Source organism: Phallusia mammillata, chromosome 2, assembly GCF_965637545.1.
Source record: "Phallusia mammillata chromosome 2, kaPhaMamm4.hap1.1, whole genome shotgun sequence".
Taxonomy (NCBI): domain Eukaryota; kingdom Metazoa; phylum Chordata; class Ascidiacea; order Phlebobranchia; family Ascidiidae; genus Phallusia; species Phallusia mammillata.
Window position 1 is genome coordinate 22,658,937 of NC_137253.1, and position 22,122 is coordinate 22,681,058.

Genomic DNA, 22,122 nt, shown 5'->3' on the forward strand with positions numbered 1-22,122 from the left:
TTGCGACAAGGAAAAGTAAACCTAGAACTGGGTTGTCGTGAGAAATATTTTCTAAAAACAAGGAGTTGCTGAGACAGATTGTTTGTGGCAAAAAGTATGGCAAGTGATATGCCATGGCTCATATAAATGTAAAGATTTGTATCAAAGCGTTTGTTTCGTTTCGTATTAAAATTTTATTTTTCGGTTGTCCTTTTTTGGGATCCATGTCGATGGCAACCCTGTTTACAAACCTATCTTTGTCGTAGGCTGTGTAAAACGCAACAAGATCGAAACCTTTGTTACTTTGGTCAGACAACAAAAGGCATCAACTTATATGGAGTGATTGCCAAACTCTATTTTACAAAACGCAAATTATCCTTGCGATAAAGAGGTTGATTCCGGGGGTAAAATGCTCTTATAAGTGCTACAACAAAAGCATTGGCATTAAGCCCCACTGTAATACCTGCAGTTCGTAAATCTTTGTTGATCGCTTCCAGCACTGACGGACTGGTTGCGTTCTATCAGCTAACAATTGTGCAACAGATCGATGGGGAAATTGGGTTGGCGTTTGACGCAAGCCAAATACAACACTGCAGCTGTAGCTGTCAAGATTTGCTTTTCACGCCACGCAGTTTTGTTTAAATGATTTATTCTTTCCATCTAGTTTGAGCCTAATGCATTGCACGATTGTGAATTTAGAAATAAAGTGGGATCGAGGATGCTACCTGTCTGTTGTCCAAGCTGGGACACTTTCGTGCTTCAGGCATAAGCTGAAGTTCATTACTGCTCTCGGCAACTACCAATAATGTATGTTGTGAAAAAATGACACACATAATTAAATTACCTGTAATTTGTAAGAACGCAAAATTCATACAATACAACGGCAACTTTAAGATGCGGTAAAACTGGTATGAGGACAATACCTTATCACTGAGGCACAATGACATCTGGGCAGTTTGGTAAACAAATGTTAACGGAAACAACATTTATTTAACCAACGAGTTATTAGGTGTTCCTAACAAGTGTTGTTTTTAAAGATTTATCACATTAAACAACAAAATATTGTTGGTGTTAATTGGTTTCAGTCGGACAGTCCAATAGAAAAGTCGCATTTGAAAAAACAACACAATATATCTATGTACACATTGTGATAGAGCAAACAACTTACCGTTGCTCACGCGAAATTGAAAAGCACACACAAAACACGGAGAAATCTCAAGCACTTACGTTAAAGTTGCTGAATATTTTAAAATAATCAGTTCTAAAAGGGGCACAGCGTTGATTGGCTGTTCGGCAGTTTACAAGATTAAACTACAGCTTTTGGATTTGAGGATGAAGGCTTTATAACTAGTCTGCCAAACCTGACAAATTCTGATAAACCGATGCCGACTGTGGCATGAGAGGATTGTGCAACAATAAAGAATAAAACACCAGCCTTCAAATGGTTTAGTCCAGCAGGGAGACAAACTGTTTATGAGGAGTTGGACATGACGAGGTTGCTTTGAGAGGCTTTCCTTACCCGAGGTATCTCATCCGGTGTTGGCATATGGTCGCCAGTTACTTGCGTCAGTTTCTTATTCTCAGGCATTCTACTCGGCTTGTTCATCTGCGCGCGCGCCATGTTGTAATCGCCCGAGTCAAAGTATTTCTGGAAAGCAGTAAAATACCAATGACACATAAACCGTTTTGCGCTTTATAACGATTTAACGTTGCGCAGCTATTTGCGGCTTGGTGATTGTTTTAGTGCAATTGTGTAGCTATGATTTCTTTTACAAAGCGATATAAACTCAACTCAATCTAATAATGATCTTCTGGCAAATGTATATTCTTAACCGACGTTTCAACTTTATCAGGGTAATAATTGATATATCATGCCTGGTAAATACCACCTGTCTGCATTATCATCCGGCAAGGACACACAAAGTTTGTTATTTAAAGAGTTGTTTCTTTTTTAAAGTACATGTTATCATGGTGGCAAAAAAAATGTCTGAATTACTGCATAACAACAACCTCAGCCATGGAAGTGCATGCTTCAAACATGTCTGAGGTTGTTTAGCAAAGAAACGATTGCTCGTGCATGTTAGGTGGAAACTATAAATAAGGTATGACCTCACCTTTTGGTTCATTCTTTTCTGCAACATGCTCGATCCTGCTTTTGGTTTTAGATTACCATATTTGCTTTTGAGCATTTCCTCCTGTTGCTTTTCAATATTCTACATGCAAGACACAATTGGTTGCATTTATCTGTCAATAAAACATGTAAACATGCAAACTCACCACTGCTGAAGCAGGCTGCTTAAACTCTGGGGATTCTTCACTTGACATGGCTTCAATTTTAAAACAACAAAGCACAAAAAATAGTTCCAAAATTTTTTACACCTTTATCCTTAGTGTTGACTGTTCCTAGAATCTATATGTAAGACACAGGAAGTAAGCTTCTCAGTCCATGACGCAACACACAGGTGGCACTCAACACAAACGGCTCATTGTACATTATATGATGCATCAGAATTGAGTCATGCACATTCATTACAACAGGGCCAGACCCGTAATTACTAAACCAAAGTAAGTTTGCTACTGCATGAATGTTGCATAAATAGCATCCTGACACATTTGACATTGGAACCACATCTAAATGAGACATGAAATAATGTAGGCTATGGAAATGTTAAGCATATTAAACATAAGCAATTTTCAAATTATTCAAACAGTGCTTGAAAGGTATTTCTACACACCAAAACAGCAGCAACAAAAATGTACACATAGTTCATGTATGATTCTTTTCTTGTCATTGGAAATCTCAGAAATAAAAACAACTTTCTATTTACTAGCACCATCATGCCCAGCAATTCAAAAGGGAAACCAATTTTATCACAAGGCAACTTAAGACCCTTTTAAACCCAAAACACCTCAGTCAGTTACATTAATTACAGTTTTATGCAATCATGTAAAACCAAACCAAAATTGACCTGAGGGTTTATTATTCATCATGTCAGATTACTTTTTGGGTGCTAAAGGCTGTCCCTTGTCTTTCCCTCTGAGCTTAATTCCAATTGCTCTTTCAATTTTGCCCAATACTTGGTTGTTAGGAATTGCTTTTCCATTTTCATATTCATTGATGACTTGAGCTTTTTCGTTGATTTTGGTAGCCAAATCCTTCTGGGTAAGATTCTTCGCCTGTCGGCCCTTCTGAATCAATCTACCAACATCTAGAGATACCTTGTTATGATGCAGCTCCTCAGTTTCACGGTCAAGTTTAGCTGTATTTTTGCTTGTTACTGCTTTCTTGTTTGTGCCTGCTGCAAACTTTTGCCTTGTCTCTATATCATCACCACGCCTCAAGGCCGCATTGACAGCCTGACTTGATTTCGCAGCACCAGGTGCAGGTTTTGACTTACGTAGGTAAGTAACAGTGTCCCAATCAGTATTGCTTTGCATTTCAGCTTTAATAGTTACACCCTAGTAGTAATTCCTGCTAATGTCACAAAGCACAGTGATTAAACATAGAACATACATTTAAAAATCAGGTAACAAGGAAAAAAGTAAGTCTGTTTTAGTGTATCATCTGCATTTCAACACAATTATTTAATCGAAATCAATAAAAGCAGTCGCTTGAATTAATTACTTTAAATTGCAAATATTGCACACATATTTCTTAAACTGTTGGGTATGCTTAAATGTTACCACATAAAAGAGCAGTTACAAGAAAAGGTAACAGATTTATTTGATAATAATGTACTAGACAAGTTACTTGACACCTTTTTATAATTTAGCTGTTCAGTGTTACCAGAATCTGGTAGTGGTACACAACAATAAATATGCAAATATAACAATGTACATGACAATATGTATGCATGTATACAAAATAAAACAGAAACTGACACCACATTATTGAACCAGTTCTTAACCACCGTTTTTTGATCAATACTTTTTTCCTCGTTAATAAGCTCAGTAAGCATAGATGGAAGGAAAATGCAAAGCATCCAAACCATCATCATCTTCTGTTGTAAAATCCTCTGCTTCCCTAACCTGATTTATCCAGTTTCTTGTGATGACACAGGGATCAGGTGGCCTTTCAGCCATTAGCTGCTCAAATGGCACACTCTTAATATGTTCTGCAACTTTACTGTTTATTTCAATCTGTTCTTTTCTTGATATTGGCGGCTTGTTCAAAAGCTGCTTAAAATATTGGTAAGTAATAGCTTCAACAGGCTTAACACCAACTGCAGTCATTGATGGTGCTTCTTTATTAATAGGAAATTCAATATTGATTGACTCAATATCTACTGGCCCACGATGGCCATCTGCACTTACAGTGTCTATTTGATAGCTAGCCAGGGGTTGACTTAGTTTTTCCACGTTAAAACCACCCCTGCCCCTTAAGGAATCAGATATCAATGTACTAGAGAACACAATCTTTGACAATGAACTAGAATCCAGCAATGTATTGTTCAACCTTTTGCGCCCGGGTGTGAAACTTGGCATGATTTGAGGTGCGACAGAGTTTCTTTCCAACATTACTTGGTTGGCATAGTGCTGAAATTCAGGCACAGCTGACAAATGTGCAAGCACCAAAATGCATGCAGCTGTTGAGGACAAAAGCTGCATTGTTTGTTGATTACTGTCTACCTGAAAGCTTTCTCCGCTGTTTTCCACTACTGAATTTTGAGCAGCTAGAACAATGCGACACAACTCCAAAATAACATCAGCTGACATAACTGATAAGCACAACACAGACACCAATTTGTACAAAGCTTGAAAATTGTCTGTTGAGTTATCTTCAAGAGTAAAGCATTCATAAAGCCACAAATATATGCTATGTAGTCTTTGGTCCAAAAATTCACAGTCTTGCTTACTTGCAGTCGATGACACCAAACCAAGTTGGTCAATATCAGACTCTGAGTTTACCAACTTTAACTTTGTTCTGTTATTATTCTTGTCCAACAAAACAAGTAATACATTTTGTGCAATTAATCTGTCATTTGGACCAACATTCAGGGTGATTTTAAGTAGAGGCTCTAACAAGCTGGATGATAAAGAAGATAAGGTATTTATTCTGTAAGTCTTTGAAATTTGTTGAATACACTGCAACAACAAACTGGAATAGTTCAAGTCAGCAGTTGTTGCTTCTCTTAAATCATGGTCAGATATAGCTTCAAGTGCTCTGTTAATATAAAACGACATCGCTTCAAGTTTTTGGTAGTCTGGAACCACACTGGACAGAACACCAGTTGTTTCGATTAGAGCAGTTTGAAATGTTTTTTGATTAGTAGATTCTGCTGAAATTCTTAGATGTTGTGACAGTCTGTTAAACACATCAATTACAGATGGCCCAATAGCTGTGGATGCTGGAATAGGGACAATTGCGCACAAAACTTTAAGTATGCTTGCCCTAATTGGCTGGTCATTATTGTCATGTGTGTCAATGTGATCCAGCAGAAGTTTGACAATTACATGGCTGTATTGACCTTGTATGGAGTACATGATGATTTTAAAGGACTTAATGGCAAATGAATTGTCAGGTGCCCAAAGCTCATGATTATCCATGTGCGCTAAAGCAGGATAAATAGCTGCAGAAACATTGGAGAAAGCTGCTCTTGAAAGTAATTCACGAAGCGATTCTTCAGCTAAGGTTGAAGGTTGTTCAACATCAGAAGCCGCATCTGAAGGATTTTTTTCTTGACTGTTTTGCATACTGTAAAGCAATGATGGGATAATCTTGTCCATGTGCTGTTTCTCCCATATGTTCACTTGTAACTCATCACTGACTGTTTTGCGTATTACACCTCTCAGACCATGAACACCATGAAGCTGTATTTTTCTTCGAATTGAAAGATTTTCTTCGTTGCTGTGGCACATTGCACTAAACTTAGACACAAAAAAGTCGTATCTTCTATGATATGAAGCAGTGTCTTCTTCAATTTTAGAAAACTTCTCAAATGAGTTTGTTCCAAGTGCTTGAAAATTGTAGTTGTCAGACTCTAACAGTGTTGCAACCATTTTTAAAAAGCTTTCAACAAACAAATTTATTTGCTGAGCATGGCATGCCAAAAGTAGTTGATTAAGGGCTTCCATTGCCACAAACACTGATTGGTCTCTTTTCCTTGCAATATCTCTTGTCAATCGCCTAGCAAGATAATCCCCAATCCTGTCCAATTTCTCTGGTGCAGAAACAGCATAGTAGGTCAACTTTTCCATTTCACTGCGAACCAACCCTTCTGATTGTACTGATGGAAAGATATTGTCCACAAGGCGCTTATACCGCGGCCGAAATGCTGGGCAACAGGAGCAACTTGCCATGTTTAACGAAAATATCACAACTTCATTAACATACACATGGATGCTGCAATAATGTAACATCTGGCGGTTTACACATAAAACTAACACATGTTTATGCAATTTAATGTGTTAAATAATTAGCACACATTCAAAGGTTTTGATTGCATACATAATGTTGTGTTTGCATAAAAATGTACATGTATGACAACACATGTATGTCACACAAAAATATAGCATGCATATTAAACACAAGTTTTTTAAATGTGGCTGGCTTGTTGTTTTTAAATACAGTAAACATTAATACTTACTAATACAAACCCGCTGTACCAAAAAAAATGTTCAGATCAGCGATTCTCAACCGCCGCTCTCAGGGCCGCATGCAGCTCCCAACTACTTATTTTGTGGCTCGCACCACACCTCAGAAAACCACCAAAGATTGCTGTTTTAGCTCAAGGTAACACTCTTTTGTGATTTTCTGAGGTCTCATTTTATTGCGGCTCCTTACACACTTAAAAAACTACCATTTGGCAACAAAAAAATTTGAGAACCACTGGTCCAGATTAACCGATGTCTATTAGTGTAAGCCTTACCACAATACAATGCATTTGTACCTCACATTTTGTCCGAGTTAGGTTAGGATCCAGATTAAACGAATCGGGTTTAACCAAGGTCTACTGTAAAACTAAACTTTAATCATGCAAATTTTGGGTTGTTTACCTCTATAACGTTAACACCTGGGATGCTTGGTGCATTGTTATTGTTACCACTACTAAAGGCACATCTCACTTTGTGTAACATTATACTGCTTGGAAATCTTAGTGCCCCCTCTTGCCCCTACGTGGCGGCGCCCATGATTGCATGGTGTACCTTCATATCACTTAAACACCATTTTATTACTTTGTGCAGTTTTATATTCTTTGCTGCACCTTTAAATCAATTGGCAGACCTTAAAATCATTTAGTACGGTAATAGTGCAGTAAACAATCCAAACAAATAGCAATCACAAATACATTTCATAAAATACTCAAAACACAATTTTGTTGTGCAATACTGTTCAAAAAATGACACAAGTAATACTTAGTTGTCAATACTATGTGTTAGTTCATTCATATATTTATGTAACTCTTTTAAATTGCAATGCTTTGTTTAGGTTAAAATCACTCAACAAAACAGCACTTTGTAACAGTTCAGGTTTTCAATTATTTCATAATCTGTTTCTGTTATTTTGGTTAGATCATAGATGACATGATTCAATAACGGTGCGTACTGCTTACAATTTAAAAAAATGTAAATGTTTTTTGATTAAATTTAAAGCAGTTTGAAGTATACTACAATGTTGCAAAATGCAAATAGCAACGTCACAGCTATTGGTTAACACTAACATCAAAACTCCACAGTTTCTCACATTGTTGCAAAACAACGGTACTGAGCAGGAATGAAACGTCGTTTATTTTTGTTCTCTACCTTACCAATACCATCCATGTAATGATTACGTACGTTTATTCCCGCTCAAATTTTGTCATTGTAAGCTATTACTTTGGCAGTCATTCACTTAAAACGACAGCACAGGGCTATACTTATATTATCGTTTTATTCTGTGTGATTTGCCAAACTTAATTTAAGATTCGCAACATTGTTACAAAGCGATTCATCACGTCCAAAATCAGAAAACCATTAGTCACGTGACTATGTAACGGGCATTAGTTTCTCTTGCAGTTTGCAACTTGGAAATCGTATTTACAGTTAGCGCACAGCATAATTACTAATAGCATAGTCGGTAAGCTATTTTTAACCTAAATAAACAATGCTTGATAACCTGAGAATTATTTCACTGTGTTTGTTTCGACTTTGGCAGTCACAATAAATTTTAAAAAATGATATCTTGTCACGCTTTAGTGGGTTTACGTCATGATTTAGTTATGCACCACCGAACGTAAGAAGACATGCTGTTTTTAACATTAAAAAAAGTAAGATTCATAGTTTTCTGTCGAACATAGGCAGAAGGTAAAAAAGTGGTTAAACTGCTAGTTAATTGTATTTTGTATGTTCAGTGTAACTGTAAGATTAGTGCTTACTATTACTTGTTGTGTGTAAAATCATTTTGCTGTAAAAATCAGCTGGAACACAAGAAAAGTTGTTTGTTTGTTAACATCAACCATATAGCTTTTGGTGCTGCCTTCTTATAGTTGTTTTTCTGATTTGTTACAAAAGAAACAGAATACATCTTAAAAGCAGCAGCACCATGAGCAAATATACCACTGCGTCAAACAGTATTTGTCAACTGATTCCATTAAAATTGGTCGGTGTGGTGGAAAACAATATATAGGGTTGACATGCTTTTGATTCCAGCCACTAGGTTAATCATGTTGGCTCAGTGGCATGGAGTTGCAAGGCATGGTTAATCCACACGCATTAATGTAATGTACTATTGAGATGTTACATAAAATGAAGTTTTGTTTAATGTTTTAATTTATTGTGATAACATTGAAGAGGATTTTTTGTGTTATTATGTTGCAAATATTTTGAGAAATCAATAGTATGTACATTGTACATGCTATAATTGGGTGGCTGGTTGGTGTAAAAGCAACTTCATACCAGATTAAAGTAACAGTTTTTGTCAGTAATAAGTTTAAAGACTTCGACAGAACTCTTGTAACAACCAATAGCAGTTCAAGCATATCTTATGAAAAATAACGTATGTTTAAGTGGTTGCATTTAGTTTTTTAGAAGTTTTCATACAGCATAAAACATGTCAGAAGTGGATATGGATGTAAAGCTCAAAGTAGGTGATGAAAATTCACAATCAAAACAGATGGAAACAGATTCCCAAAAATGTCAAGACAACTCAGCTGATGAATATTCATATGAGGAAGAAGAACAACCACCTGATGAAGATGAACAGAGTGGGATAACTTACATTTTTGTTAAAATCCATTATACATTACCCTTTGCCAGCGGTGGACATAGGCGTCGATTCCTGGGGTGGCAGGGGTGGCGTGCCTCCCTACTAAAAATCTCTGGGGTGGCAGCCATTATAAAATAGCTATGCTGCCACCCCAGAAATTGCTTGGCCGTATTTATATTCGTGCATTACAGATATGCGTTTATTTCATTTACATGCGCTCTTTATATTTCGAGCATGTAAAAAGCAAGCTCCGTGAAATCTCTTTTGTTTTTAAACAATGCATGGTGAAAACCAATTTTGCGCTACTCGCTTTAGTGATTTTCGTCAAGTTTGCTTCTCCAGAGCAAGTCTGAACAAGACGTAACAATGGCAAAATTTTACGTTTTTATGTGCTCTAGATGTTAATTAGCAGTTGGGGATTATATTGTAACATAGAGTGTTCCATTTCTATGCACGGAAAATTTAATTGCAGCGGCCACCCATGTGCGCAAATTTCGTGTCAAAACTGCAATGCCGATTCAATACCTTTGCAAAATTGAACATGTAAAATTAATTTACAGATCTCTGCTTATGTATCACATGTCACGTTGCGTTTTCTACGTTATGTTACCTTTTGAATTTTGAACCACACTACTTGGGATAAAAAACGCTACTCAGCATGAGATACACTTTTTCTGCCACTAACCAGTACGCCGCTGTGATTACATCACTATCGCATTGTGACATCATAATTACACAACTAGACTGACGATTTGTGACGTGACTTTCATAGTTGTTACGCCCAAGTTAAGCAAGATTGCGTACAGAGTAATATACGTGTTTTTATCCTGCCAATATCCGCGAAATGCCATCTACAAACCTTAACGTGTATCATAGTGTGTTTTGATCACGTAAGGAACTACCTGACAAAATTTTGCCACCCCACAAGCGAAAATTTATGCTAAAAAATCGACGCCTATGGAGGTGGAATTCAATTTTTTTGTCAGCCGGTTCTATCACAAAAGTCATATTTTTCAGCCGGTTCTGATACAAAAAGTCCATTGACAGTAACTAGTAATGCTAACCGGTTCGCTGATCTCTTAAAGTTTCATAAGACGGTTGTATAGAACCGGTGCAAACCGGCTGAATCCCACCACTGCCCTTTGCTATGTGATACAGAGAAAAATATTTTAAAAAACTGCTGTTTCAACAGCTTAACAGTTTTAGTATGTTTAATTTTTGCAGAAACTTCTCAAGATGATTTAAATGGGGATCAACAAAGTTCAAAGGTATACTGAACTACTGATATTGCCATGTAAAAAATAGCATGTGGTTGTAAATTACTGTAAAATATCTGTTTTATATTTTCAGAATTCGGAAGCAGATGTCACAGAACCAGTTAGATATTACACCAAGAGAAAACTAAAGGTTTTAGCATTTGTTTTTATTGTACACCACATAGACTGGAGGTTATGTAATTGTAGATATTATTTGTTTTGTCTTATACAACCCACAAAACCAGACCAAGTCCCCAAAATAAATTAAGTCAGTAAACAAAGTCTAATTAGACAAAAAATGGTACATTTCATGATTTGTATTACAAAACCATAATTAGCAAATTTGCACATTTTGGAACCCTATGTGTTTTAAGTACAAGGTGATAAACATGTATTTTTCACATAGGTCACATGTGAAACAACAAAATGGCACCCTTTTTGCTTTCTAGTTATTAAAATTTTACACAAAACTCTTGTTTTAGTATCAAACCCCTGTTTCATCCTTGGAACCTTTGCCCGAAGGATGGGTTAACATACCCCACTGTAGTGGCATTCCTTTTTATTTGCACAAACAAAGCAAAGTTGTTACATGGTCACGTCCATATGTTGTCAGCATGAGTGGAATTCGGGTAAGAAAAGCCAAATATGTTTGGCCAACTATCCAAAAATTTGTGTTTTTTTCCTATTTCACAGAGACACAATCCACCATTGGCAAGTTTTCCTTGTTTGGAAAGTCTGAATAATAGAGTGAAATTTGAAAAGGAGGTTATTAAAACAAAAAGTTCAGATAACCCGAACCCATCTGCATCAGAAGATAAGGAAGTACCAAGCAATACAACAGTGAATGGAGCTTCTGATGACACCACCGATGATGAAAATAAAACTCCAGAGAACCAAAAGCTAGATGAAACTGTCCCAAAAGTATTTCTTCACAAATGCCAAAATGAACACTTGGGTATGCTTTACCTTCACCACTTTGTGGTAATTACCTTAGTTTGACCAATTTTTATCTGAATTTAAGATGAAAAAGAGTTGATTGATTATCTTGACAAACGGTTTGTATTTGATACTGTCGAAGTCCCACTCTTTAATAAATGGTCTGATAAGCGAAGGTACACTCGACAAAAAAAGCAAGAAGCCAATATGTCCATACAAGATAACCAATCTGAACCTAAGAAGGTACAAATAAAACTTTGTTGGCAGATCACAGTTCGTAAACAAAAATTTTGTGTCAATTTGTTTAGCTTGGACCTGCAAAGGTTATAACGTTGTCCGTGCCAAGAGAAGGTGGAAGTGAAAGACCTCATAGTAAGATGAGTTTGTACAGAGGCTTCAACTGTGGTTGCATGTATAGCCTCTATTTTTTTAAACAGAAAGTGTGCTAAACTAACAAGAAAGTGTCCATTTATATGACCTTTCCAATGTCTTGTACCTTGTTACAGAGGTTGTGTTCAACACAAGTATTAAACCAATGGTGTGTGTAATGCATGAATATGCGCAAAGTGTGCTGCGAACTCAGCCTCACTATGTCTTTGCAACAAAAGGTAAGACGTTGTTACCTTTATTCCAGAATAATGACAAAGCATCAGTACATAAATAGTATCAAGGATCTTCACTATGTGTTGATTATTTCTTTACAGAGGATTCAAGTGAGCCTTTTCAGGCCACTGTAATGATCGAGAACAAAGAATATGGCAGAGCATCGGGAATTAACAAGAAATCTGCCAAAAACAAAGCAGCACTTGCCACCATGGAGATTTTAGTACCAGGTTTTAAGGTTGGTAAGCATCATTACGTCCTTGTTAAAGATGCTGTGCTTAACAACACACCTAAATAAGCTCTCAGTTTGTTGGTAGGTCTTGCTTAAACGCTAAATCAAACATTTAAATGTTAAATCTATTGTTATTGTTTTTCCTGCAGGAACAGGTGGACAATTTGTCAGGTGAAACTTCTGTGGAATATTTCAATGACGTTTCAGTTACAGATCCCCGTGTATATGATCTTTGTGTGCACGCTGGAAATTACCTACCTTATCAACTGCTAACGGAGTGTCTAAAACGGTACCTTGACAATTAAATCCTATGTTGTTGAGCAACATGCAGCAAAACATTGTCTTATTTCCTAGAAACCAAGGAATAGCTGACACTAGTGTTCATTTTGATGTGCAAATTGGTAAAGGCAAAAACATTGAATACAAAATGGAATGTGGAAAGCATGTGGTGAATGTATGTACAGGTGTGTTTGTATTCTACCGATTGTCGGTGTGTTACGTTTTGTGCATCACCTTACTTACAGGGAACCGCCAAAAACAAAAAAATCGGAAAACAGATGGCTGCACAGCAGATCCTCCAGTTACTTCATCCAAAGGTGACATATGAAGGTTAACACATTAAAAATTAAAACTATTACGCATTTTTTCCAATGCACCAATGTCTATTTTCTAACAAACTTACGCATTTCGCTGTGAATTAAACATTCTTGTGTAAAAAGGCAGTTTTATTTTTATGATTTTGTATTAATACCATTAAAATTTGCGTGATTCGGAGTAATACATCACGAAGTATCTTTATTAGAAGAATAGCTGAGGATCTTTCAAAACAATCCACCAAAGGTTTTCGTGAATCTAAATGTCAAAGTTTGAGTCATGTTACTTTGTGCACGCGACAGGTTTCATCGTGGGGCGAGTTAATACGGATGTACGGAACCTCCGTCGCCGAGAAACGCGCAAAGAAGAAAAACATCGAACAGGAAATATTTGAACTGAAGCAACGACGCTCTACGGTCGCTGACAGTTCATTGGATGACAGCAGCGCTTTTACCCCAAAGGTGGATGACAGCAACGCAACTCCCCGGACATCCGGAAAAGGGCGTGAGACGCGGGAAACACCCGGACCGAATCCTGAACTATTAGCCAAGTTACGCAAAATGATGGAGGACCTAGGAGAAGCGCGTCACCCAGAAGTAAATGTGGATAGAAGCAAGAAGGATAACGCGGAAGGTGAAAATGAGCAGGAGCCAGATAAAAAGAGAAGAAAACTTTTGCTTATTGATGTTTGAAGCGAGAGTATTTTAAGACTGCCCATGTCGACTTAATACCGAAGTGCATGATGATCGGGATTGGGAACTGATAAAACTATTGTTAGGAAATTGTAGTTTGTGATTGCCACGTCGAATGCGATTTTGCGCGCATTTGAAGTATTTTGAAGGTTGTGTCTTTTTCCTGTATCCCTTTTTAAATTGGGATAAAAGTAGCATTCGCAAAGTTATAGCGATAGAAAAAGGATGTGTCGTTTTCGTAATTAAATCGATGTGTTGCATTAAATGCAAATTGCATGTGTTGCCAAATCTGCTAAAAGCGGATGGTAAAAACACCCGAAACAAAACTTAGAAAGACCTCTACTTTATTTTGAAAAGGGCTAATGGACTTCAACGCGCTGATTTTTTTTGTACTTGTCAAAAAAATAACTTGCACTATCATTGCGTTTTAAATACAAGTCACACTGTCATTTAACGACCTTGTCTTAGTTAAATGTCAAAGGATATGTAGGTGTACTTGTATGTGTATTTATTTATAGGATTTTGCCGTTTTACACATAATTATCCAACTGTTAAACTTTCATGCGGTTGCATCCGGGCTACCTTCAGAATAGCAAAGGTATGAACGTGATTCGTGACCGTCGAGCTTTGACAACTGAAAGTGTTGCGATGGCCAATTGTGGCGACCCTCCAAGCCGCATTGAGGGTCACTCGTCGCAGGTGAGCAAACAAATAACTAATACCAGTCATTCTGCGGCAACTCTATAGAAAAGTTTTTTTACACATACTGACAGATTGGTGTTGCATTAGTATCCAGTAATACAGGAAACAGATTAATAAAGAGTAAGTGGTTCGTGTTAAAATAAGAACAACGGGATTGTGCGAATTACAAAACTGATTTCAATCACATAGAACGAAAAATCGGTCAGTAGGCCTACTATCTTTTAGGCAGCTAATTGGGAAAAAAATTAGTGTAGTGATACACAAAAGCTTCAGTTCGCCAAATTTGCAAGTTTAGTGAAGATAATAGGCTTCGGCAAAGCATTTTTTGGGAATTAAGATCATAATGCAAAACAGCCATCCTGTTGTTACATGTGTATGTCAAAAGCGACTACGACGTCACAAACCATTCGGTCGTATTTTTTCGGGAAAACTGACAAACATTCGGTCCAAACTTAATTTTACCGATGCGTTGCATCCCTAGTTTCAAGAGAAAAACGGAGACAAAACCTACACTTTTCGATGAACCAACATTTGTTGCAGTGTGTAAGTTTAGTTTTAGGTAGCGCCAGGCGGACTTTGCTAACCATGTTTATATATCCGATTGTGTGGCGCGCCGGCGCTTGCGAAAGCCGCGACAAAGCAAAGTTCATTATTCCCAACGGCGCGTGAATAAATTCGGTTTGTTGTGCCAGCGACACAATGCAATGTTGACACGCATTCACGTCAAAACACAGATCCATAGTGACGGCCGGCTTTTGGTAAACATCAGGCTATAGTCAACATCGGAAAGACAGTTTTATCCTTGGGTATACAACTCTATATCCTGAATGTCATCTGGTGTATATATAGTTCACCACTAAAAGCGTTCACTCTCTTTGTAAGGGTGCAAGTAAAGTTAGCCAACGCTCTTCGTAACGTGGCCTATAACGTTTTTTGAGATATGTCGCTGACGCATAGGTATGGGATATCTCCCTCCCTCGTTGTCGCGGGAAATACTAAATGTTGACGTCTGCAACTTGAGATTTTAACACGTTTCTGTATCTCTGATGACAGGTAATAAACATATTGATTGGAGAGCTTGGAATAGACAAACTGACTGTTAGGGTAGTGTACGTTTGTTTTGTAAACAGTTTCGAGACTCGAACGTTTGTCCCAGCGCTATGTGAAACGATCGTATGTTGAATGGTCGGCGGCAAAAGACGTGTTTTGTTTTATGTCGCCCGTTAAATGCGACACTCAGGCGGAAACAAACACTGTAGTGCAACTATAGTTATTTTGAAAAGGTTAGCCATACCCAACTTAATAAGTTTTTAGAGGAATGATATTTTTACATGTCGGCATTTAAAATATTTTTACATTGTTATTTCAGGATTAATGCACTGCCGAACAACGACAAGATTTTCGTATTGATATAAAGAAAAATGTGTTTATAAGGTATTAGATGAGAAAGATAGGCTAGCCATGGACGTTGAAACGCTATCGGATCGACACAAAGGAACCCAATCACCTATGAAAGCAAAATGGGAGCTTGGTACGAGAAGTTATTCTATTAATGTAATTTCAATAAGATCTGTTCTTTCAGTACACCTTTTCACAGTCAATACCATATAAAGCAGATCATCACTGTCACATAAATCGTGATACGATTGTACAGGGTACATTAAACAGCTTATTGTGAGTAGTTGTTTAATGAGGGTACCGTTATTTTGATTTTAGGTCTCTTTATGGTTAATTGTTTAATGTCCATGTCTGCATTGAAAGGTTAATCGAAAGTTGTGTTCAAAAATTTTTGCGACTTTTACTCCCACTGCTAAAACCTTCCCTGGTGCGACACGTGTATTAAGTTTGCTTTTCATGCCAGAATGGGATAATACGGAGTGGAAGATTCAGATAAAACAAAAACAACTTGCTTCTTTAAAAGATAAAACATCCAACATGCTTCTTTAAAAGTTCAAATTGTTAATGCAACTGTTTTAAAGCCTATTAGCTAATTGGATTATCACTAAAGACTGTTTATTGTACATGAGATACACTATTGTGTAGGATGGCAAGCTCCGGACAATCTGTTAAAAATTGCGGTATTCGATCAAACACAAACCGCGACGAAAAAGAAGAAAGGAGCTTCGGAGGATCTTCGACAAAAAGTTCAAGTGAGGCTACAATTCTGCACTATTTTACCACAAGCACGTTTTTGTCGAGAGTGTTGTCCCGCCAGATGACGCAACGGAGCTTCTTTAGATTGACATAGAATTGCAAATCAGATTTTGCCTGTCATGTGGGGCGTTTGATTCATTTCATGACTCAAAACTGTTTCTTGGTCTGTAAAATTGCATAGGGCAAGATAGAAATCCTACAAAAAAAACTAATTTACTAATTTAGTCGGCACCAAGGTATGAATAATTACCTTCAATACCCCTTGTAGACTTGTATTAGGATTGTTAATTTGTTACAGCATTCGAAACCTCTTCTTGTTGTTCTTGATGGTTTTGGTGTAAAGGTATTTAATGATTTACCTGATCGAGCTTGATCTAACGCAAACACATCAGATTGAGCGCAAACATGCACCTGCGGGACAGTTAAGTGTATATAGACACACGAACGCAACAAAAGGACGTTCGTTTTGTGCTTGCGATTTAATTTACCGAGATGGAATCTTCCGAACTGGAAAAACAAAAGCGAATTGCTCGTCACCGCTCTGTAACTTTTAAAGTTTTTAAAGCAGGCGACAAGAAATACTCAGTTGCCTCTTTCGACACTCAGGATGATGTGTTTACGGTAATTTGCGACTGTTTTACGTCAACGATTCAGGTTTATAGCATAGAGTTATCTTCTGTATTTGTCGGTGTGAGGTTAGGTTACCTTGATAGTTTGTTTGAGATACTTTAAACTGTGATGAAATGCAATTCTGCCTTGTTACAGAGAATGGAGGCGGCAATGGCGTTATCTGAAACAGGTAGCACGCGACGGCATCGTTTAAAAGCTTCGAGCCGACGATCCACATCAGTAAAGGTTTGTTTCTTTTAACCTAAATTAAAAATCACGTACATGTGTCAGCAATGACTAAAGTGTTTTTCATTAGCTTTCCTCAAGCTATATGGTATTACTAGCTTACCTTGCTTTTGCAGCATTTGAATTACTTTCGAAGCTTAGTGCGCTGTGTGATACTTCTCGTAAGGTGCTTTCGACTGCGAAGAAAGTAAGTTTTTTTTTTACTTAATCTTGGTTAGAGCATGTAAAACCATGATTAGACAGTTTACTATTTGTATCACAGATTTGCCATACAGTCTGATGAATTGACATACACCCATCATGAACGTGTGGTGGATTTTTCATCTCCAGACAAAAGCAGTGTAAGTACTAAATAAGTTTAGAAAGCCGTTTTATCGACGGAAGATATACCATAATACGAATTCGAGACTATATTTTGTGTGATTTTTCTTTTTTCATAATGGATTATTACAGTTAAGTTGGGAAATGAGAATGATTTTTTCAACACCTCCACGTCTACGAAAAGAAGAAGACCTTATTAAAGTCGTCCGTTTTTTACGATCTTGTGGTGCGGTACGTGCCATGCTGGGACAAACTATGACCGACAGTGATATGCAGCTTGCAAGGCATGCCGCATATGAGAGGTTGGTTTGCCTTGATTTCAATGACAGTCGGGATGTTTTTCGTTCGTTAAAAAGTTAACACAACTTAAGACATGTCACACCATGCGGTCCAAAGTCATGAGATTTTCGGCACACACCTTGGCAAATGGCTTGTGCTCTGATTTGCATACAAAGAGGCCTGCTTCACACGATTTTTTGTCTTTAAATTTTGCCATATTCTGTTACCGCGTTTTATTTATCTTCTAGGTATGAGAGCGGTCGAGTTTTAGCGCAACAAGGTCGCCCACCAGACCGTTTTTTCTTCGTGATGTCCGGTAAAATAATGGTAGTAAAAGAATATCACGTAGGCAACAGCGTCATATCTAAAACTGTCGGTGTGCTGACAAAAGGCTGTACAACAAGCGTAAGTCCATCGAAAACAAATTTTAATCATGTTTAAAAAAACAATAAACATTTGATACATGCAGGTGGATGAGATGGAACAAGAGCAGGAAAGAAGACAAACGCTTCTATGCCGAGGGACTGTTGAAGCAATTGTATTGGACAAAGACGTATGTTACGTTTGCCGGATTAGTCTCGGCGAATTTTTTAATACTTAAATGTTTTTTTTGCTCGTAAAAATGATATCTAAAGTTCTACCTGCCCACAATTAGGGTTTGTGGACAATAGCTATATAACAAGTAAAATAAAATATAAACAACTAATAAAAAAGTTAAGGTCTTCGTTTCGCATCTGTTATCCTGCCTATTAAGCAGGTTAATTATTACATTATTCATAATAGTGTATAATACAATTGCCCCATAAGTTGTGAAAGATAGTTTAGAGCAGGGGTCACCAAACTTTTTTCACTGCGGGCCGGATGAGTGATAACAATGATTCGCGCGGGCTGCATTGCTCATGCCCTACCCAACGAGGCAATTTTTATAGGGGCGCCAAGTCATGGTCTTTCTACAATCCTATTTAAAAACTGGTTTTGCGACTGTTAAACTGTATAATTAGTCTAATCTTACGAGCAATGTTTGTATATTACGCCACAAGTGACAAAAATAGGCAATTGTTTGCGCACAATTAACACTTGTAGTCTTGTCTGTGACGTAACAAACTGGCTTTGGGTCAACCCTGGGAGTTAAAATCCTATGAAACGCGGTAATATTAATTCTGAATATTCCCACAGCAAAACTTTTGTAAGGAGTAGATTATCTTCCAATGTTACAAAGATATTAATACAATTTGGCAACCTAAAAATGTGGTCGCGGGCCGGATGAAATGACCTCGGGCTGTAGTTTACCCCCTGGATTAGAGGAACAAGGTTAAAGACCACTTGGTTACACCATTGCTTTGCAATAGTCTATGAGTTTAAACATTACTATCCACAAAAATAAAGTCTACTAAATCTCAATGCAGTCAGCCTAACCAAATTATTTACACAACTTACGTACACCCCACTTAACTGCTACTTCACCATAATTTGAACAGCAGTTAATTATTACGAGTGAATAAACAATTACCTGAATGGCCTTCAACTGATCTTTTGTGGCACCAACTTCTTAGCAGAAATCAAATTAGAATTTGAATCATTGCCCAATTTCCTTAACGTTAAGAATGAACGTCAGTTACTGTCAAGAAAACTTGTGCAACAAATGTCCTATGCTTTGTCACGGCTGTATAAATCGAACGTTGTGTGTTACGAAACAATGACAAACCACAAAGAAGTTTACCAGTATAACCCAACTGTACATCCGGCTTCATGAAACATGATTAACTTTACTTGTTTCAGGATTACTTTGTTCTCCGTGAAAGTGAAATGGGAGGAGCAAGGGCGTTTCTTGTCAATCATCAATTCTTTCGCCTGTTTCCTACAGAAGTTTTACGGAACGACAGCCACATTTTGTTTCTGAAGTACTTTCCGTAAGTTTTTTGGCGTTACCACAGAGCTCGAAACACACGCTTTAAACCTGTCCTTTTATTACATAGAGATGGTTCGGTTATATTTCCCGGGGGAAGAGATTACGAATGGATTTACATTGTAAAGACGGTGAGGATTTGCAGCTGAAACAGACTATCTTAGACTTGCAGTATAACAGATCGGAAAATTGTTACAGTTTTCTTTCTACCATTTTTTTCATGTAGGGCGAATGTGCGCTTGTTCGGTCACAAATGGTGGCCAACGTTTCGTATCAGAAGAAGTCACTCTTCAACAAACTCACACCAGAAGAGCTGGGTTGCGATCGTGGTAGGAGCTTAAAAAGTGGATCTGAACCTCTTGCCGACTTCAGAATGTGGAGAAGTGGAAGTATGGTGAACTCTTGGCATAATCGATCAACAGACTCCAAACCGTACGTACAAAATAACGTTTCTGACTGTTTCGCCCTGTTTAGTGGGCAAAAAAATGGGCAAAACCTTGTTCCTAACAGTCAAGTCCGATTAGCAACGTTTGTCTTCATTTAAATTTACCTCATACCTGCATTTTACAGCCAACATGGTATTTTTATATTAACTCCATGAATTCCGTTATTTCGTCAGTGCACGTTAATCGTTTTTTGCTTTCCTTTAACATATTTGTTTGTCATTCCAGGTCAGCTTTGAAAAACGAATCAGTGATTTGGAGCGAGAGAAGCAAGACGCCGACCAGCGTTACTTCATTGTCATCGCAATCTCTGGAAAATATGGTTTGTTGTCGTCTTTTCGCCATACAGTGTGAGAGTCCAAATATCAATCTATATCGCGTTTTAAGACAAATGGCCATGGCAACAAAAAGCTGAGCACTTTACCTTCCATCCTAAAGTCCGGAAGTCAAGTTACCAACGGAGAAACTGACGTTATTATGGAAGAAGAGGAACATCATATGCGAAATGGAACTTCCTCAGTATTAAATCCCATTGACGCATCGATGGCTGGAGTTGACACAGGATCCGCTCGACTCCTCCTTAGCCGTTCTCGCATGTCGGCGTCGTTGTCAAAAGAAAAAGCTCAATCCAAAGTGTTGCCAAGGCCTGAAAGACTCATTAGCAGTGCACCACCTGTATTACGCCGAGCTCATCTTGAACTGGGAAGACTGACTGCCAACGACGTTTATGTAAGTTTGCTTTTGATATCTTTTTTGCACACCGCTGATTTTTAACGGCATATACAATTCTATTTTTAGGGACTGGATGATTTGTTTAGCGGTAATGAAGACGTTACACGAATTGCGTTGGTCAGTAAAGGTGCTGACGTGATCTTGATGAGGCGAACCTTTTTTCTACGTCACGCTCCTGCAAATTTGTTGATTCTACTTAGTGGCGTGGTACGTAGGTTTTGATTTTAATTGCAATACAAAACACGAAAGCTGACCTGTTTAATTCATCTTGACAGAATCACGACTTTCCGACTGTGGCAGAAGCAAGAGCGTCACTGGAAGCTTCGGAAACGTGGAAACTTTACAAAAATTCACTGATTAGGCTTTTAACGTCTACGAGAAAAGTTGACAATCACCATCGTCAAACCGATCGGTACTCTCCGAATTCCAGAAGGGCAATGACATCGTATGGAAGACGTCCCGCCCCTGCATCTCGATCTTATCACAAACCTTCCACGGCGCAACACCGATTGCAAAGAAACGTTGCAAGCGCTCCTCCAATGTCACGATCGCTGGAAAGCATTCGCGGAATTGATCAACAGTTTGCGCCGCATCGCTCTCTACCAAGATGATGACCGGTCACAAGGAACAAGAAGACCGCAAACCCTTTTTGTTGCCAATTAAATTTACATAATAGGTTTGGCAGTTGATTATAGTCGCTTGGTGGCACAAGTAAGCTAGCTGATTGCGAAATATAGCTCAGTCGCGTACGTTTGCGGCAACAAGATTCTGTAACGGCGGTGTTGCTACTTACCAAGTTACTGCTTTTGACTTTTGCAAATTTGGGCGGATTATTAAGGTGTGTACACCGTTCGTGTTGTGCATTGCATTTAAAAGTATTTTTATAAACGCACTGCATAAATGTTAGTATATTACCACTGGATTGATATAAAACTGAAAAAATACTTTCTGTATAACAAGGAATTTTGCTGCAATGTGGGAGTGTGGTGACACGACAGAAAGCTTATGTTTGTGTGTTTGAATTATTTTATGGCACAATTAACATTAAATTACACGGCAAACATTTTGCAATACGTGTGTAAGCATGTGCGTTTGTTTGCTGGCTTGTCATGCTACCACCAATATGTTGTTTCTTATAACGTCCAAAGATCCTTAAATACACTTTGTCATTTTCTTCTAACCGCCATTCTTTTTTTTCCGCTACTGAAAGTATTAATATTTGTTTTACATAGGAACAAACAAATCTGTTTTACA

The 22,122-nt window shown here is 37.8% G+C and overlaps 5 protein-coding genes across 7 annotated transcripts; 2 read left to right on the top strand and 3 right to left on the bottom strand.

Annotated features, from left to right (window-relative positions):
• Positions 1-811: 811 nt before the first annotated feature.
• LOC145212690 (cAMP-regulated phosphoprotein 19-A-like) lies at positions 812-2,325 on the bottom strand. The gene is made up of 3 exons (XM_080080910.1): positions 2,257-2,325; positions 2,094-2,192; positions 812-1,627 (listed from the first exon to the last, which is right to left on the bottom strand). Exons 1-3 carry the CDS (start codon positions 2,302-2,304, stop codon positions 1,451-1,453), a joined length of 324 nt encoding a protein of 107 aa, XP_079937036.1. The 5' UTR covers positions 2,305-2,325; the 3' UTR covers positions 812-1,450.
• Positions 2,326-2,388: 63 nt separating this feature from the next.
• Positions 2,389-3,417, bottom strand: LOC145212689 (endothelial differentiation-related factor 1-like). The gene has a single exon (XM_080080908.1). The coding sequence runs from the start codon at positions 3,415-3,417 to the stop codon at positions 2,977-2,979; it is 441 nt and encodes a 146-aa protein (XP_079937034.1). The 3' UTR covers positions 2,389-2,976.
• A 37-nt stretch (positions 3,418-3,454) lies between these two features.
• On the bottom strand, positions 3,455-7,905 carry LOC145212687 (protein EFR3 homolog B-like). Its single transcript, XM_080080906.1, has one exon. The coding sequence runs from the start codon at positions 6,337-6,339 to the stop codon at positions 3,928-3,930; it is 2,412 nt and encodes an 803-aa protein (XP_079937032.1). The 5' UTR covers positions 6,340-7,905; the 3' UTR covers positions 3,455-3,927.
• A 556-nt stretch (positions 7,906-8,461) lies between these two features.
• LOC145212688 (microprocessor complex subunit DGCR8-like) lies at positions 8,462-13,930 on the top strand. Its single transcript, XM_080080907.1, has 13 exons — positions 8,462-9,161; positions 10,388-10,431; positions 10,514-10,570; positions 10,902-11,048; positions 11,113-11,374; positions 11,441-11,598; positions 11,664-11,727; positions 11,862-11,963; positions 12,060-12,196; positions 12,340-12,479; positions 12,545-12,644; positions 12,715-12,786; positions 13,087-13,930. Exons 1-13 carry the CDS (start codon positions 9,008-9,010, stop codon positions 13,474-13,476), a joined length of 1,827 nt encoding a protein of 608 aa, XP_079937033.1. The 5' UTR covers positions 8,462-9,007; the 3' UTR covers positions 13,477-13,930.
• Positions 13,931-15,149: 1,219 nt separating this feature from the next.
• LOC145214914 (uncharacterized) lies at positions 15,150-22,048 on the top strand. 3 transcript variants are annotated; one of them, XM_080083535.1, is made up of 16 exons: positions 15,150-15,231; positions 15,548-15,709; positions 16,222-16,328; positions 17,098-17,187; positions 17,304-17,374; positions 17,450-17,528; positions 17,641-17,810; positions 18,036-18,192; positions 18,257-18,340; positions 19,567-19,697; positions 19,764-19,824; positions 19,920-20,125; positions 20,365-20,458; positions 20,524-20,865; positions 20,935-21,075; positions 21,144-22,048. In XM_080083535.1, the coding sequence occupies exons 2-16, from the start codon at positions 15,640-15,642 to the stop codon at positions 21,477-21,479; spliced, it is 2,139 nt and encodes a 712-aa protein (XP_079939661.1). In that variant the 5' UTR covers positions 15,150-15,231; positions 15,548-15,639; the 3' UTR covers positions 21,480-22,048. The 3 variants fall into 3 exon arrangements, with proteins under 3 accessions (XP_079939661.1, XP_079939662.1, XP_079939663.1); XM_080083536.1 differs by lacking the exons at positions 15,150-15,231; positions 15,548-15,709; positions 16,222-16,328 and adding an exon at positions 16,610-16,953; XM_080083537.1 differs by lacking the exons at positions 15,150-15,231; positions 15,548-15,709; positions 16,222-16,328 and adding an exon at positions 16,963-17,027.
• The last annotated feature ends 74 nt before the right edge of the window (positions 22,049-22,122 follow it).